At 53.8% G+C, this 16,949-nt stretch overlaps 1 protein-coding gene across 2 annotated transcripts in view; it reads right to left on the reverse strand.

Annotated features, from left to right (window-relative positions):
* Nucleotides 1-3,209: 3,209 nt before the first annotated feature.
* Nucleotides 3,210-16,949, reverse strand: part of ADAMTS14 (ADAM metallopeptidase with thrombospondin type 1 motif 14) — a 33,772-nt gene continuing 20,032 nt past the window's right edge. For both annotated transcript variants that reach the window (XM_077183460.1, XM_054637594.2), the window contains exons 7-22: nucleotides 15,401-15,506; nucleotides 15,157-15,300; nucleotides 14,434-14,566; nucleotides 14,199-14,312; nucleotides 13,880-14,028; nucleotides 13,072-13,247; nucleotides 11,748-11,881; nucleotides 10,752-10,875; nucleotides 10,562-10,642; nucleotides 10,248-10,411; nucleotides 9,664-9,829; nucleotides 8,834-8,966; nucleotides 8,485-8,692; nucleotides 7,153-7,279; nucleotides 6,636-6,746; nucleotides 3,210-6,125 (exon numbers count right to left, since the gene is read on the reverse strand). In XM_077183460.1, the coding sequence (XP_077039575.1) occupies nucleotides 5,800-6,125; nucleotides 6,636-6,746; nucleotides 7,153-7,279; nucleotides 8,485-8,692; nucleotides 8,834-8,966; nucleotides 9,664-9,829; nucleotides 10,248-10,411; nucleotides 10,562-10,642; nucleotides 10,752-10,875; nucleotides 11,748-11,881; nucleotides 13,072-13,247; nucleotides 13,880-14,028; nucleotides 14,199-14,312; nucleotides 14,434-14,566; nucleotides 15,157-15,300; nucleotides 15,401-15,506 (2,396 nt within the window). In that variant the 3' untranslated portion in view covers nucleotides 3,210-5,799. The remainder of the gene's footprint in view (nucleotides 6,126-6,635; nucleotides 6,747-7,152; nucleotides 7,280-8,484; nucleotides 8,693-8,833; nucleotides 8,967-9,663; nucleotides 9,830-10,247; nucleotides 10,412-10,561; nucleotides 10,643-10,751; nucleotides 10,876-11,747; nucleotides 11,882-13,071; nucleotides 13,248-13,879; nucleotides 14,029-14,198; nucleotides 14,313-14,433; nucleotides 14,567-15,156; nucleotides 15,301-15,400; nucleotides 15,507-16,949) is intronic.

The raw sequence follows: 16,949 nt of genomic DNA on the forward strand, positions 1-16,949 counted from the left end.
AGCCTCCCAAAGGGTCCCTGCATCCAGCAGCGAGGGACAGGGACCATCGGGCGGGCTTGGACCCCCCAGGACAGCCACTGTCCCCATCCATCTCCGCAGAGGGAGCAGCGCTGCTGTCGCCTCTCCGGGAGCCGCTCTCCGTGTGGAGCTGCAGAGCAGCAGAGACCTCCAGCGGCTGCAGCCGCATCCCAAACCCTCCCTCCGGCTCCCGGGGATGTCCCAGAGCGGCACCCGAGCTCCAGGGATCTCTGCCGTGGACCGGGGCTGACCCTGGGCAGCCCTCGCCCCTCTGAGCCGCCTTTGGGGTGGCACTGCCAGCCCCTCCTGGCCTCCAGGTGTCACCTTTAGGTCGGACGTGACAAACACACACACGTGATTAGGGTCTAAGAAGAAATAAGTTTTTATTCTGCGTGCTCTCCAGCTTATATATTCTTAACAAAGCATGATCTTAAGTCATTAACTACATCACAATAACTTATTATATTCATTGGTGCAAAGCAATTAACGTCAACAGAATTGGTAAGAGTTTTACAGAAATTTAATCAGGCATGCACACACATCTACTTATGCACGTAGTCTAGCTTGCAAAAATTTTCATGTATATTTTTCTAAGATACATGCTGACAGCCTTGTCTTCTTCCTTGCTATGGATACACTCGAGAATCATCAATTGTTTTTTCTTCTATTAACTCAGCTTTGCTTGCAGGCCAGCTGTCAAGCCCCTCCATATCCAGGCTTGCCAGCACAAGCAGTTTTCTGTGTTTTCTTTCCCCCTGCAAGTCACTCTTATTGCCAGGACACCCCCTCCAGCCCTCAGGAGAGCACATGGACACCACCCACCAAATGGGACAATAAAACATTGTCTGCCTGCCTGCCCCAGCTGGCTGCAGAGACAAAACTGCCATGAGAGAGTGAGGGAATGCATCTGAAAGAATGGTGAGGATCAGCTCTCCTTGGGACTTTAGTGGAGAGGCAGCTCTGAAGTGCTGGACTGAGCTCTCTCTGATCAGCCACTGCTCTCTCCTTCCTAGGCAGCCTGAAATACAAAGAATTGTATTTCCTGACTGCTGGGCCCCAGAGACTCCCCAAACTCCATGAAAAATAAAAAATAAAATTTAAAAAAAATCAGTTTATAACTTACCAAAGCAGCAGTGGAAATCCCAGCACTGAACTGTGGCAACAGCAAACCTCACATGAAGCTGCCCATCCCAAACCTCCACTGCAGGGCTGGCAGCTGCCTTGGGGCATGCACATCACACCCGGATCCCTGCAGGGCATTCCTGGGACATGCACAGCTTCTCTGACTGCCACAGGGGAACCAGTCTGGAGCATGCCAGGAGCAGCAATGGCAGGGTGCTGTTATAACCTGCCCAGCAATCAGGAATGCAGGGAGAAAGCTGGGAAGATGGACTGGGACACAGCTGGGCAAAGCACAGCAGCTGTGCCATGAGGAGATCCCTGCAGGAAAAGCTGGGGGGAAGCTCAGGGCCAGGGCTGGTGAGTCAGGCAGGGAGCCTGGGAAGTGGCTGAGCTGAGCCAACAAGGCTGAGATAAAACCCTTTGGCAAAAGCCATGGGAAAGAAAGCTGAAGCTTTCCTAGAAAACTGTTCCAGCCACTCCAGTCCTGGCCAAGAGTGTGAGTACTGAAGGGATGCAGTGACTGTAGCAGGAAAATGAGCAGTGAAGAAGGTGAGACACAGCCATAATTCCAGTTCTGGTGGGGCAATGGGGACGAGCACCCGCTCTGCCCCATCTCACAGAACCCAAACCCCTGACTGGTTTGGGTTTAAATCTCATCTCATTCCACCTCCTGCCATGGGCAGGGCATCCTCCACCAGACCAAGTTGCTCCAAGACCCATCCAACCTGGCCTGGCCTGGCCATCCCAGCAAGAAAAGCCACAACCACACCAGCTGCAAGCCTCTCCTGTCCCTTACAAACCCAAAAATCCCTCCTTGCCCAAATCTTGTGGCTGCTGCAGCCTAAAAAGCTGAAGGTGTCATGAGCTGTGTGGATGGGAAGCACCCAACAGAGAGGTGGAAGAGTTTTTCCATGGTAAAATCCAAACAGGGTTTGCAAAGCACTTGTAAAAGCAGGCACTGCAAAGATCCAGAGGAATCCAGTGTGGCTGGGATTTAAGGAATGACCTGGTGGGGTTTGGGTTTCACCTTTTGGGAGGGGCCATGAAAAACACAAGGGGAAAAACACAAGGGGAAAACAGAGTGACTTCATTTCACCAAAAGATGTAGTGGTTCCACCATCACTCTGAGAACCAGAGGGCTCAGGAGACACTTAAAAGGGTGTAAAGCAGGAAAGATGAAAATAAGGCTTTTTTGAGGGATTACAGCAGCACCAATGGCCACCAATGAAGTAAATTGTCAGCCACAGTGAAGTCAATCACCAGCACCTGTGACATTTCCACAGGAAGCACCAATTTGTGTGAGGTGACTTTAGAGCAGCTCCCACGCCCCTGAGGGCAAAGCCACGATGTTCTCACCTCCCTGCCATGCAGGTGCCAGCAGCTGCCACCATGGTCATTGATAAAAGGTGGCACTGGGCACCACCCAAGTGTCCCCTCCAGCCCTGCCCTGCAGTGCAAAGGGCAGGAAGCAAGCAGGCAGTGGTCCTTAAAAGGGAAGCTGCTGCTCTGAGGATGGAGTGGAGCATCCATGAGCTGGGACAACTGAGCCAGCACCAAACCTTGTAAGAGAGTTTCCCTAAAAACCTCAGGAAGCCAAACAGGAACTGGGTTTTGGCATCAAACAGGAAAAGGGGGGCTGCCAAAACACACCCTGACACTTCCTCTCTGGCCTCATCCCTACCCTGGTTTCACCCTTTACATCTTTAACCTGGCCATGGCATCAGGGGCTCTTTTTGGCCTGAACCAGTGACACATCAATATTTGTTTTTGCAGTGGTTTAACTATTTATGTGTGTGTATCTATATATGTGTATCTCTAGAGATTTTCTTCCTCCTCAAAACAGCCATGTGAAATTCTGGTTGATAAAGAGGAGGGACTGGGTTGAAGTAAACACCAAGTAAATCCATTTCAACAACCACACATGGGTCATGCTCATATTTCCCCCTCCACACACACATCCCCAAAACAGATCAACAGCAAGAGATTTTTATGTGGATTTATTTTTGTTTTTTTTTTACATTATGTTAGAGTTCAAAAAAAAAAAAAAAAAAAAGAACCCAACAAAATTAATAAATATTAAAAGTTAAAAAGCTCTGAATCTCGTATGTACAAAACTTTATACATCAAGGTAACACTGGACAAGGTTACAGCACAGGAACGACTCCATGCACCCACCTGCCTCAGGAGGGTGCAGGGGATCAGAGTCACCCTCTCCTCCTGGAGACAGGACCAGAGACAGGACAAAGCCACCCAAGCTCAGCCTGCCTTCAGCTGGAATAAATCCCCCTGCAAGTGTTCAAGGCCAGGATGGAGCAGCCTGGTCTAGTGGGAGGTGAGGAGGGCTGGAACCAGACGAGCTTTACAGCTCCTTCCAACCCAAAGCACTCCAGGATTCCGTGAGACACAGGGCAGAGCTGGGTGCCAGCCCTGCAGCACCACCACCCAGAGCACCCCCAGCTGCTGGGGGAGGTTATCCCAGCCTGCTTCAGATCTCCCCCAGCTCTCAGGTGATCCTGAGCTCAGGATCAGCACCTGCAGTGCAGCCCCCCTGCCCAAACACCCCCAGGGGCTGTGGGTGCCAGGAGCTGGCTCAGTGCCCAGCCCCAGCTCTGCCCTGGGGTGTAGGGAGGGACCACTGCAAATATTCCTAAAGCAATAAAGCACCAAAGCCTAGGCCAGCAAGGAAGGGAGGGGAGCAGCTGGGAATCTTGGAGGAAGGACATCACAGCCCATTTTTGAGGGGAAAGAAGGTCTTTTTGTTATGCTCCTTGGAGAGCAAACAAAGCGTTATCTTTGGCACAATAAATAAATGCTGGCACTGCCGTGGAGGGGCTGGCAAGGGGCATGGCAGGGCTGGAGGCATCTCAAGGGATGAACCCCACGCTGGTATCCCCACAGGATCCCCTGTGGGTGCCAATACCTGCCTGTGCTGGGTCTGGGCACTGCACAGCACCCCCCCTGTGCCCACTCCCACCAGGTGTGCCAGCTGTGTGGCTCAGACAGATGAGGGGCTTTGTTCCAGGCTTTGGGATGCCCACCTAAGGCCAAAGGGCAGCACCCAGGAGGCCAAGGACCTCCAGCCTGAGGTGCTTCAAGAGGAGTTGGAGAAATGCTCATCCAGCTGTGCCTCAGCAGCAGGAGGGTGTGGGGCAGCTCTGGGGGAGCAATGCAGAGTCCAATGCTAAAACATCCAGAATGCAGAGGGGTCTCCATCCATCTTCAGGCAAAGCAAGCACCTCAACCCTGTCACAATCCATGGGAAAGTCACCCCAGGCCACCTCAGCAGCAAGGCCTGGCTACCTGCAGAGCTCACAAGCACTGTCCTAGGGATGCCACATCCTACTCCTTGGAAACCAGGGAAGCTGGAGCCTCAGGGCCAGCACCCACACCATGCACATGCTCCCAAGGACATCCCACTGTGCAATGCCAAACTGGCCTGTCTGCCAAGCCTTGCCTTCCTGGGACTCCACCTCCCCATTCCCAAAACTTCCTCTCCCACCTTCCCCTGCCACTGCACCCAGAGGTACCAAAGTACCAAAACCATGGAAGCCCCCTCAGGGACACCATTTTTGGGAGGTTTTTGAGGACTGAAACTTGTCAAAGCAAACCCTGTGCCCAGAGCTGGCCCAACACCCAGCAAGGAGAGGGCAGCCCAAGGCTCCTAAAGTGCTGTGCAAACGTTTAGTACTTGGCACAATAATTTGTAATGGCATTAATCACCCCCTCTCCACCCCTTCCCAAGCAATGAGAGATGCAGATGAATCGTTGGCTCCCTCCTCTCTTGGTAACTGCCCCTAAAATCCACTCCTGGCTTCCCAGTCACTCCCATTTCCCCCTGGAAGCTGTTGCTGCCCCAGAGGTGCTGGATCCAAGGGTGCAGGGATGATCCTGGTGATCCTGGGCATTGGTATCAGCTCAGGGCTGGCCAAGGGCAGAACTGGCTAAAAACAAAGTCACCCCCAGGTGACAGGCATTTTTGACATCAATATTTGGTCTTTGCCCTGTGGTTCTTATTGCTCACTTTGGAATCTCCTGGACCATCCCCTGCCCCCAGGACAGAAGCAGCTCCATGCTTGGCACGTTCCACCTTCCCCCAGACACGTTTCCCAAACTCTCTACCCCACCAAGGACAGCCCAAAGCAGCAGTTTGGGATTTCCCCACACTTCCCCTCTCCTCACCTCAGCACCTCCCCTCCAGTTTTCCCCACCAGATTCCCAGGATCCTCCCACTGCTATCCCCAAGCTCCAGGGCTGAACCACCAAGCCAGGACCCTCCTGTCCAGCACATCCTGTGTTGCTGCTTGGAGCAGGGGGAAGGAAAATGCAACATTAAAGCCATCCCCCTCCCACATCTTTTTAGCACCTTGGGAGGAAGCAGCCTGTGTTCCCACAGCTTTTTTTTTTGCTCTTTTCCACCTTTTTTTTTCCCACAGCACTGTCAAAAAGCACCATGGCACGGCTGGGAGGGCAAGCAGGACCATGGGAAATGAGTGGTTTTCCCAGGAATTTCTGGGTGTGGAGCCAGGTCATTCCCAAACCTGGCAGTGCCACCCATGAAAACCATCACTGAAAGCTGGGGGAGAGGAAAAAGATGGAGAGAACGGGAGGAGAGAGGGAGAAAGGCTTTGCCAGCCTCACAGGGAGGTGGTTCTGAGCAGGTTACCTGGCCCCCTGGCCCCTTCCCTGCTCCCTGGGGGCTGGCAGCTCCCCTGGAAAAGCAGCACTGCTGGATACCCCAGGTGCCAGAGTGGGGTCCCCAGCGGGCTCCCCCCGAGCTGGGCTAGTGGGGTAGGGGAGGAGAGGCAGAGCAGGGCTGGGAGTGGTGGTTCCCGGGGGAATGCTGGTGGCAGGGGCTGAGCCCGTGGTGGAGGAGGCTTTCTTCCCACAGGATTCACAGCAGAGCTTGTTGTAGCCAGGGATGGAGCAGTAGCGAGCCAGCACCTCCATCTGGCAGAAGATGGACTTGTCCCCGAGGCAAGGCTCCCCTGGAGAGGGACAGAGCAGCACAAAATAAGGTGGCATCAGGCTCCCAGCCCTGCACCCCTCCCGTGGGATTCCCAAAGGGAACAACCCTGCCAGGGTGCTGCCTATCCACGTAGGAAGCGGGCAAGAGGGACCTGGAAAAGGAAGCCAAAGCACTGAAAGCATTGTGTGCATGGAGAAAAAACAGAGAGCAAGGGATGCTCCAAACCAAAATGCACCGAGCCCCAGCTGTGAAGGACTCCGAGGAGGAAAAACCAGAAGCCATTTCCCTGCTTAAAAAAATTCCAAAGTAAAAAGGAAAGGGCATAAAAAGCGGGAGGCCAAAGGAGCTCAGCGGGGGAAACTGCAGGACCTCGCACACCACGAGAGGGCAACGGAGCAACGCGCTCTGGAGCAGAGGCAGCAGCGGAGGCTGGAGCTCCCCAGGAGCAGCGCTGGGTGCGCTCCCACCCCTGCTGCGCAGCTCCTCGGGAGGGGAATCCAGCGGAGCACCGCCCTTCCACTGCACTTACTGGAGGAGATCTTGCTCACGGGGTTTTTGGCTCCCTCCTGGGGCACCCGCTGCCCTTTGGTCGTGCCGTGGTCACCGGCATCAGCACTGGCAGTGATGCCAGAGAGCTTCCCTGCAGAGAGAGCAGCACGATGCCCAGCAGCCACGGGAGGCTGAGGGCACTCAAAATACCTCGGGAGGGTGTTTGCTTTGTTTTACGGGATCTCCTTAAAAATTAAATCCCTTAAGCACCCAGCATTTAAGCCACTCAAACCCCACCCAAGATAAACTCCAGGGTGCCCATCTCTACCAGCTCACCACGAGTTCAAACTGCCAGAAAACCCAAAACCAGTCAATGCCAGGGCTATGAGCAGAGAAGGGAAATATTTCGGCTGGCTTTTAACTTTTTTTTACTGCCAGCCACATCAGGGGACGTTCAACCCAACCTTGTCCACTGGCATCCCCTGAAGCCATAACGGGCTGGAGGCATTTGTGGGCACATGCCCCATCCCAGTGCCACCTCCTCCTCCTCCTCTCACCTGGGCAGACAGCCACGTGGCAGCCCTGGATGGCCTCTGGCTTGTCACCCTCGCAGCGGGCGCCGCTGTCACTGCCCTTGCACACCACCTGCCGCTGCTGGACGCCTTCCCCGCAGGTCACCGAGCACTGCGCCCAGACAGACAGACAGACAGACAGTCAGTGACAGCCCCCACACCCCCACAGCTCCCCAGGATGTGCTGCTGACTGTTCCTCAGGTGGATTTTGCTTCCTGATTTGGGGTTTCCCTCCCTGTGTCCCAAACCCCCACACTCTCTGCACAGGGATGCTCTCCCCTCTCCCATTTTTTCCATGGAAGTTTTCAAAGCCAGGCTTGGAGCAGCCTGGCCTAGTGGAAGGTGACCTGACCAAGGGAAGGGGTTGGAATGAGATGGGCTTTAAGGTCCCTTCCAACCCAAACCATTCCAGCATTCTGTGAAAACATCACTGTCTCTTGTACCCTTACCTCCACCAAGGCCAGGCTGGGTGGGACTCACCTGGTCTGATGGAAACTGTCCCTGTCCATGGCAGGGGAGCTGGACTATGTGACCTTTACAGCTCCCTTTGAACCAAACCAGTCTAGGCTTCTCCTCCATGACCCCTATAAGCACCTGACCTTCACACCCCCCTGTTGAAAATCCCAATGCAAGATGTTTTCAATTCCCATCTGTATGGCAGATCATCTTTGTCAAGTGGGCAGTTTGCCTGATCTCTCTCTTTGAGTGACCACAATCACACCTCCCTGGGAGGGGACATCTGCTGATAACAGCTATTGAATGTCCCTGCATGGCTGATAAGAACTGTAACATCCCATTGTGAGATGCTCTGCCCAGAGGGAGGAGCCAAGCATTGCTACCCAGATATAATCCAGAGGTTTGGAGACACCAGCATGGCTTCTCCACGGGATTCCCAGAGGAACAGCAGCTGCCTCTCCTTCCACTGGATCTTCAGAGGAAGAATACATCCTTCTCTACAGGACCCCCCTGCTCCAGCAGAACCACCCCTGACACTGCAGGAGGGCTGCAGCCACATTTCCAATGGGACTGTGCCAACACCCTGACCCACAGGGTGTCAGGTTGGGTTCTGACTCTGTCAGGGTTGTTCTAGTGTACTGCATTGTTTATTTTATCCTTTTATTTTCTTTTCCTTCCCTACTAAAGAACTGTTATTTCCTGCTCCCATATTTTTGCCTGAGAGCCCCTTAATTTAAAATTCATAGCAATTCAGAGGGGTGGGGAGGGTTCACATTCTCCATTTCAGGGGAGGCTCCTGCCTTCCTTAGCAGACTCCTGTCTTTCCAAACCAAGACACCACCCTCATGCCCTCCTCCTCACCTCAGACCAGGCTCCTGTCCTCCACTGTGCGGGGCAGGGCAGGCGGCCGCAGGGCCGGCGCGTCTCGGGGCGCTGCCCGGGGCAGTTCTTGCTGTGCAGGGTGCGGTTGGTGCCGTCCTGCAGGCGCTGCATGCACTGCACCGCCCGCGCCTGCACCCCCAGCTTCCCGCAGGAGCGGCTGCAGGCGCCCCACTCCTCAGCCACCCACCTGCCAGCGGGGGAAAATGGACAGGGAGAAGGCGTTTGAGGCAATGCTTGTGCTGGGAAGAGGCTGGAAATGCTCCCAATCCAACCCCAAACTGCCCCAATGAGGAGTGGGAGCACCCTGGGCCACACAGAGAGGACTTACATGGGCTGGGAGCATTCCTGGAGGTTACAGCGCCTCCGGATTGGCTTTGGTTTCTTGCTGTTGTCACAGAAGTTCCTATGCACCATCCGGTTGTCGCTTTTCCGACGGCAGCCATACTTGGTGTACTGGATGCCTGAGGGGGCAGAGTGTGGGCAGTGAGGGGATGGGTGTGGGAATCCCTCCAGGTTCCCCCAGGTCCATCATAACCTGCTGGGATATCCTGCATATCCCACATATCCTGCTGGGATACGTGCTCTGAGATGTCACCACTCAGGTGGGACCCAAGGTTTGCTGAGGATGCTCGTGTGGCTGCTGGACCCACCCCAGGGTCCCCCAGGCTGCTGTGGGGTGCACACAGCTCGTGGAAAATGTCCCAGCTCATGGCAGGGTTTGGATTAGGTGGCCTTTAAAGGTTCCTTCCAACCCAAACCACTCTGATTCCCAGAGCAAAGGTGCCCCCCATGACCTGAGGTCAGATCCCAGTCAGATCCAGGCTGTATGGAAACAAGGCTTTCACCAGCAAACCTTACACCTACTTCTGTGCAAACCTTAGTAGTGGTCATCTTCAAAATCACTGTTTCTTGGCTCAAATCCAGTTAAAAACAGCCAAAGAATTTAAAAATCCCAGCAGGTCCATGGATAGACAGACAAAGGTAGACACACACAATTATGCAAGCCTGTTTCTTTAAGAAATCCAGCTAAAATGCTCACTTGAACTGCTTTGCAACAATTTCTTCATGCCAGAGATGCCCCAAGGGGCTCACACACCCTCTACCATATCCAAGCACCCCCCAAGCATTCCCTGTAGGCTGCTATGAAGAGGAAGTTACCTCCTCCACACGCCTTGGAGCACTGGGACCAGCTCTTGAGGGCCCACTCATAGGAATCCATCTCCTCCAGCAGGACATTGTTATTTCCAATCATGGGCAGCAGGTCTTCATGGATGATGTACCTGTACATGAGGCTGCTCCTCGCCTCCTCCTCCTGAGGGACGACCTGCAGGCACAGAGGGAGCAGTCAGAGAGGGGGAAGAATGATGCCATGGGAAAGGGACCACATGGCAAGGTGGCCTCCACTCAAAACTGGGAATGGGGATGGATGGGAGCACAGACCTGCCATTCCCTGCATGTCCAGGGAACCCAATCTCTAATTCCCCACATACCAGCATAACCAAAATGGGATTTGGAGTCATAAGCAATTGCTGCAGAGCAAAATACAGCAACACATCCCTGTGCCATTCCCTCATGCAGCTGGTCACCCCTTGCTCTTGGCTGGCTCATTCCCTGGATTTCATGACATGCCCTCTTCCTCTACCCACATCCTTCCATCACCTGCCACAGCACACCTCAGACCAGCTCCCCTCTCTGTGACAGTGGTCCCCAAGCCCCCCAGAGCACGGGCCAGCCAGGCTTACCAAAACACTGATGGCCTCGTGCAGGGGACCACTGGTTTTCAGGCTCTCCTTGCCTTGTTCCACAGTGTATTCCCACTCCAGGCCCATCTCAATGAACACTTGGCTTTTGGCTTCTTGGCCCTTGGCATTAAGGATAAAGTTCCCCGTGGCTTGATTCTTAACAGCTGGAGGAGAAAGGAGATATTTTCAGTATCATTCCCTCTGGTCACTCGCTTTGGAGGGTGGGAATGACCTAAACAAGACCCTCTTTGGTGGGAATTATGAGAGAAGGGTTGAGAAAGGGTGAAGGGAGAGGTGCACTAGGGCATGCTCACCGATGCTGTGGGATGCTGGCTCCATCTCCTCTATCTGAAGGTGCCTTGCTCCAGCTGGGATCTCAAACATCTTCAAAACACCTGAAAGGGAGGGAAGAAGGATGGAGGGAAGAGAAAGAGCAGGTTTCCTCCAACTGGACACATGAATCCAGCTCGTGAATCTGCTTCCAAGCCCACCCACCCCTCTCACCTGGCTGCTTGGGGGTCTTGGCCAACGTGCCCTTCACCGTCCGGCAGTGGGAATTGTCCCCCCCGCAGACCCCACACTTGTCATCCTGCTTCAGGGAGCCAACCTCCTTGTCACAGCCGATGTGCTGGCACCCAGGGGACGAGAGGACAAGCCTGGGGTTACATGCCTGAGGCCCAGCCCAGGGTTACAGCCCTGCTGCCCAGCCCAGGGTTACAGCCCTGCGGCACAGGAATATTTCTCTGTCTGCTCTGGGGTGCCCTGACCCCCAGGGGAGCACTGACTTTGACCCTCATCCATGGAGAAAGTTTCCTAAACTCCAGAACAGACTAGAATCCACTAGGGTGTGAAGTAGATTGTAGAGAGTAGGTGTATTACTTGCTGAGAAATTTAAGTTTTGGGATTTTTAGTGTGTTGTGGATGGAAGCAAGATGCAGGGCACAGGGTGTCATCCTGGGTTTCTTCTTCATGCTTCTTCTTCCTTCTTCTTCATGGGTTTGAGTGGTATTTTGTAATTGAGTGGAAAAGTCCACATTGCAGGCTTTTGGGGATCAGTTATTTGGTTAAAAAGGGAAATAATCTAGGTGTCAGTTCTTAATTGGATAGTTTAGCTTTAAAAGACCTTGTAGCAAGAGATTGTTGGCCATTTTTGTGGTGCTTTTCCAGTGTGCTGAGCCTGGTGTGGACAGCGTGGAAAACTTTCGATAACAATAAACAAGAACCTGAAGACCAAAAAGATCCAGTAGGTCTCTCTTTCCTGACACAAGACCACTCCAGGAGGGTCTCCCCCCAACAGGGGAGCCCCCAGGGAGGGCCAGCCAGAGTCCCACAAGTCAGGGAATCAGCAACAGGTACCCTGACAGCGGCCCAGCCCATCGCTCTGCCATCCCCTTTGCTGCACACAGGCTTGGTCCCCAGGGGAAAAACCCGTGCCCCCAAGGGGCTGAGCTCTCTCCTGGCCAGGGAAAGGACAGGGACAGCCCCAGAGGAGCTCCTCACCAGGCACTCGCCCCGGACACAGACGCTGTAGGGGTCTCGGTAGCTGCAGCGGGTCCCGTCGTGAACGACCTGGTTCATGAACACCACATCCCCCGTGCCCTCAGACTGGCAGATCAGCTCACACTTCTGAGCATCTGTGGCACAGGCAAAGGGAAGGGGGAGAAAAAGAGAGGTGGGGGGAAAAAGGAGTTGTGGGAATTCATTAGGGTGAGTGAAGGCAGAAACTCACCTCAGCTTGTACCCCTGAGCACAGCCACAATTCCAAAGCCCAGGACATTCATGTGGCTGCTCTCCATTTGCAGCTCAGGAGCCTGCACTTTTGCCTGGTACACTCAGGAAATTAAGGGAAGGACAGGACACACTACATGAGGCTGCAGTGCAAGTAGGCTGCTCTGCTCTGGAAACAGGCTGGGAGAGCTGGGAGTGTTCAGCCTGGAGAACAGAAGGCTCCAGGGAGAACTTAGAGCCCCTTCCAGTGCCTGAAGGGGCTCCAAGAAATCTGGAGAGGGACTTTGGACAAGGACAAAGGTGTGACACATTAAACCCCATAATGGGGCTTAACCACAGAGTAATAAATCAAGCCCTGGATAAATCATTTGAAAATATTTGTTTTACCCTCATGAAACTTTCCACAAGAAAGAATAAAGTTGTGGGAAGCTTTCTCTACAAGGGGAAGGCAAATTCATTTTGTCTAGGATGAAAATTGGATAAATTCCCAACCAAAGAAGCTGTGGATTGAAGATGGGACAAATGAATAAGAAAAGGCAGGTTTTTGTAAGGAAGACTCCAGTAAGAATTGGAAGGAGTACAAAAGGTTCTCCACAGGAGAATGATGGTGAGAAGCAACTACCTGGAAAATATTTAATTTTGAGCACAAGCACCCTTCAGCTTGTGAAGACTAGGAATGACTTCAAACTGTCAGAAGGCAGGGTTAGATGGAGTATTGGGAAGAAATTCTGTATTGTGAGGGTGGTGAGGCACTGACACAGAGAAGCTGTGGCTGCCTCTGGATCCCTGGAAGTGTTCTTCCACCTGTGAGTAACCTGGTCTTGTGGAAGGTGTCCCTGCCCACGGCTGCAGGGTTGGAATGAGATAATCTTTAAGGTCCCTTTCAACCCAAACCACTCTGTGATTCCATGATTTTAAAAAGCTGCCTGCTTGATGTTGGTTTATTGCACAACAGTTTCCAGCTCAGGACCTTCCCACAGCCCAACATCTGTGCAGCTGGCACAGTCTCCACCCCAGGGTGATGGCCACCAGGGCAGAGGAATTCCTCTGGAGGAGTCTGGCTGCTGCTCCTCTGCCAGGACCTGCCACCACTCACCGTCATGGTGCTCGTAGGGAAGCCAGGAGTGTTTGCTGTTCTGGTGGGTGTAGTAGGAGTTGCGCTTGGAGCACTGCTGGGCACGGAAATCCTGGAAGGGCCCTGGGCACTCCTCGGCATTGCACACCTGGTACTCGTAGGTGGCTCCTGGGCACGGGCGCCCTCCGTATGCTGGGCTGGAAAACAAAGCCAGTGGCTGGTGAGAGTGCTGGAGAGGGGATGGTGTTCAACCCAGCACGGCTCAGTGCCCAAACACACGGCACATTGTGGCATTCATGTTTTCTGGAAAAATCCCTTTGCCCAGGATTTTTCTCCTGGGAAGCTGAGAAGCCTCAGAGAAAAAGGAAAACAATAATTATCTGATTTGCTTCTCCTGTGTTTTGCTGCTTTGGAATGTGTTTGGAGATTGTTCCAATTGGTGCTGATCAATCCAACTGATTGATCCAACAGGTGCTTGTTTCATTGGGTTCATGTGAATTGTTTAGACTTATTGGTCAATCAGGGCCAAGCTGTGTTTGACTCTGGAGAGAGAGTCATGAGTTTTTATTATTATCTTTTTAGCCTTCTGTAAGTATCCTTTCTGTATTCTTTAATATAATAGAGTATCCTAAAATAATAAATTAGCCTTCTGAGAACACGGAGTCAGATTCATCATTCCTGCCTTCATCGGGGCACCCTGCAAATACAATAGCACAGCCCCCGCAGGAACAGATATCCCCATCCCTGCCAACAAGGGGAAGAGCCAGGAACCCCTGGCTCGTGGCCACTTCCAGCTGGGAAAAGGGAGGGAGGCAGAGCCCAGACGTACGGGGGGTTGTCACAGCTCCGGCTGCGGGACCGCACGCCTCCCCCGCAGGTCCTGGAGCACGAGCCGAACTTGGACCAGGAGCTCCAGCTGCCATCCTGGCTGTAAGGCTGCTCTGACGTCTTCCAGATGCAGTGGCCCTTGAAGCACCACTGGAAGGGAGGAGAAGGAATGAGTTCCAGGCCTCTTCCAAAGCGCTCAGCACCAGTGGAGAGCCCTCCTGCACCCACAGCACTACAGAAAGGGTACAGCACGGGAGGAAGGCGCTCTTCATCGTGCCCTCAGACACATCCCTCCCACAGGAAGCAGGACCAGCCCCTACCTTGCCAGGAGAGCACTCGGTGCCATCCAAGGGTGGCCCCTTCTTGGTCTTGCAGAAGTAGGGGTTGTCCGGGTGGCTGCACCACAGCTGCTTGCAGGGGTCGAAGGTGCGGAACTGGGGAGCACAGAGGAGCTGGGCTGGGACAGCAGCGGCAAGTGCCAGCAGGCTGGTGGCAGCCAGGCTGGCTGGGGACCCCGGGGAGGGGGGACAGCGTGGCCATGCAGCCTCTACTCACCGCCGTGCAGGTCTTGTAGCCCACGCCGAAGTCGAAGCGGCACTGCTCATCCATGGAATAATTAATTCCTGGCAGCTCGGGTAGCATGGGCCACTGGTGCTCAAAGGGGTCATCCAGGAGGCAGTCGTAGGAGCTGCAGAGTCAGACAGAGGATTTCCTTCCATCACCCCATCCCTCAGCTCCCTCACTCCACTCCTGGAGTGCTGTACTCCAGGCCACTCTCCAAATTCAGCGACTGAGAAATTTGAATTATCATGGAATCCCAGCCTGGCTTGGGTCGGAATGGTCCTTAAGGGCCGTAGAGTTCCACACTCTGCCATGGGCAGGGACACCTTCCATTAGACCAGGCTGCCCCAAGCCCCAGTGTCCAGCCTGGCCTTGGACACCTCCAGGGATCCAGGGGCAGCCACAGCTTCTCTGGGCAACCTGCGCCAGGGCCTCACCTCCCTCACAGAAAAGAACTTTTTCCTAATATCCCATCTAACCCTACTCTCTTGTCAGTGGGAAGCCATTCCCCTTTGGCCAAAGTCCCTCTCTGGATCCTTTAGGCACTGCAAGAGGCTCCAAGGCCTCCCTGCAGCCTTCTGTCCTTCAGGCCGAACACCCCCAGCTCTTCCAGCCTGTCTCCAGAGGCCCTCCAGCCCTGGGAGCACCTGTGGGTACCAAAAGCCAGCACTGGGGGTCTGAGGGGAGGCCATGCCTTCCCAGCTGGAAGGGGCGTACTGGATGTAGCGGTTGAGCTCCTGCTTGCTGCAGCGGGACCAGTGGTAGCGGTGGAAGGCGGCCTGCACCAGCGGCGCCATGATGCTCCCCATGCTGGTCTCGTCGGCGCAGCGGTTGCCCTGCCCGTCGTGCTCCATGCCCAACCTGGAGGGAAGATCCCAAGGGATTCACAGCTGCAGCAGCACCTTTTTAAAGGGAGGGGCACCACCACAGCCAGCTCTCTCTCTGCCCCCCAAGGACTTACACGTGCCCGGTCTCGTGGGCCACCACGAAGGCCGAGGAGAAGCCGTCCTCGTGGTTGAGGGTGCAGCTGCGGAGAGGGTGGCACATCCCTGTCACCGGAGCGTAGCCTGGGGCAAAGACAGGAGGGAAGGACAGAGGAGGAGAGGAGAGAGAAAACCTTTGAGAGAGGAGGGGAAAAAATGAAAAATTAAGAAAAAAAAAGAAACCCACAAATGCATAACCTGGCTTCACTGCAACAGAAGAGAAAACAGAGGGGAAGGCGCTGGAGAGGAGGGGTCACTGCCCAGGTCACTTGGGTGGCAGCCCAAGGACTGGCTCAGCAGTGTGTGCCAAAAGCCAGCAGAGGTTGCTGTGGGGCTTGCTGGCACCACTGTGCCCGTGTGCCAACACACCTGGGCAGGCAGGAGGGCAGGAACAGAACCCACAACACCATGCCAGCGTGGGTGGCCATGGCCTCCCCGCCCAGGAATGGCCTCCCCCGCATTCTTCTTCATTTAAAACAAATAAAGAAGGAAAATAAGAGAGGAGAAAAGGCATGAGGCTCCCCCCAGAGCCCTGCCAAAACCACAGCCCTGCTCCCCACGGGGCGTACCCACACATGCACCCACCCCAGCCCCAGGACACAGCCCTCGATCAAGTGCAGTGCAGTGAGGCAGCTGTGGGCAGAGGAATCTTCCCCCACCCAGGCAGCAACACATCACCTCCATTTTGGTAACTTTTCCTTTCTTTATCACCTTATTTCTGTCCAATTTAATTAACTTGTTGGCACACTCCAGAATTTACTCCCCAAAGTTTTTTTATGTGTGTTGGTTTTTTTTGAGGCTGACCCTTTTTGGCATCAAAGGAGTTAGTGAAGGAAGGACTTAAAGGTCAGAGAGGCAAAAGCAGGGCAGGACCATGCTGGATAACTGGGATGTTGGAAGGGGAGAGCTCAGTCAGCCAGGAGTGGGCAGCAGCAGGAGAGGGGTGCTGATGAGCTGAGGGAGATGCACATCCCTACACCCACCCTGGCCAAACCACGGGGTCCACAGAGCCCCCCATCCTTGTGGGATACTTGATCCATACCAAGTCACTCCCATAATGGGGTTTAACCATAGAGTAATAAATCAAGCTCTGGAAAAATAATTTGAAAATATTTTTTTTTACCCCCATGAAACTTTCCACAAGAAAGAATAAAAAGTTGTGGGAAGTTTTCTCTACAAGGGGAAGGCAAATTTATTTTGCCTAGGATGAAAATTGGATAAATTCCCAACCAAAGAAGCTGTGGATTGGAGATGGGACAAAGGAATATGAAGAGGTGGCTGCTCACAAAGGCAGGTTTTTGTAAGGGAGACTCCAGTAAGAATTGGAAGGAGTACAAAGGGTTCTCCACAGGAGAATGATGGTGAGAAGCAACTACCTGGAAAATATTTATTTTTGAGCACAAGCATCCTTCAGCCCAGGCCAGAAAACCCTCTGTGTCACCCACTGCAGAGGGACAAGACCTTTACAGCAGCAATTAAAATTTACAGCCCATCCATCCACTGCTTTTCTCTTCAAAGGGCATATTT

This window comes from Agelaius phoeniceus, chromosome 9 (genome assembly GCF_051311805.1).
Source record: "Agelaius phoeniceus isolate bAgePho1 chromosome 9, bAgePho1.hap1, whole genome shotgun sequence".
NCBI lineage: Eukaryota > Metazoa > Chordata > Aves > Passeriformes > Icteridae > Agelaius > Agelaius phoeniceus.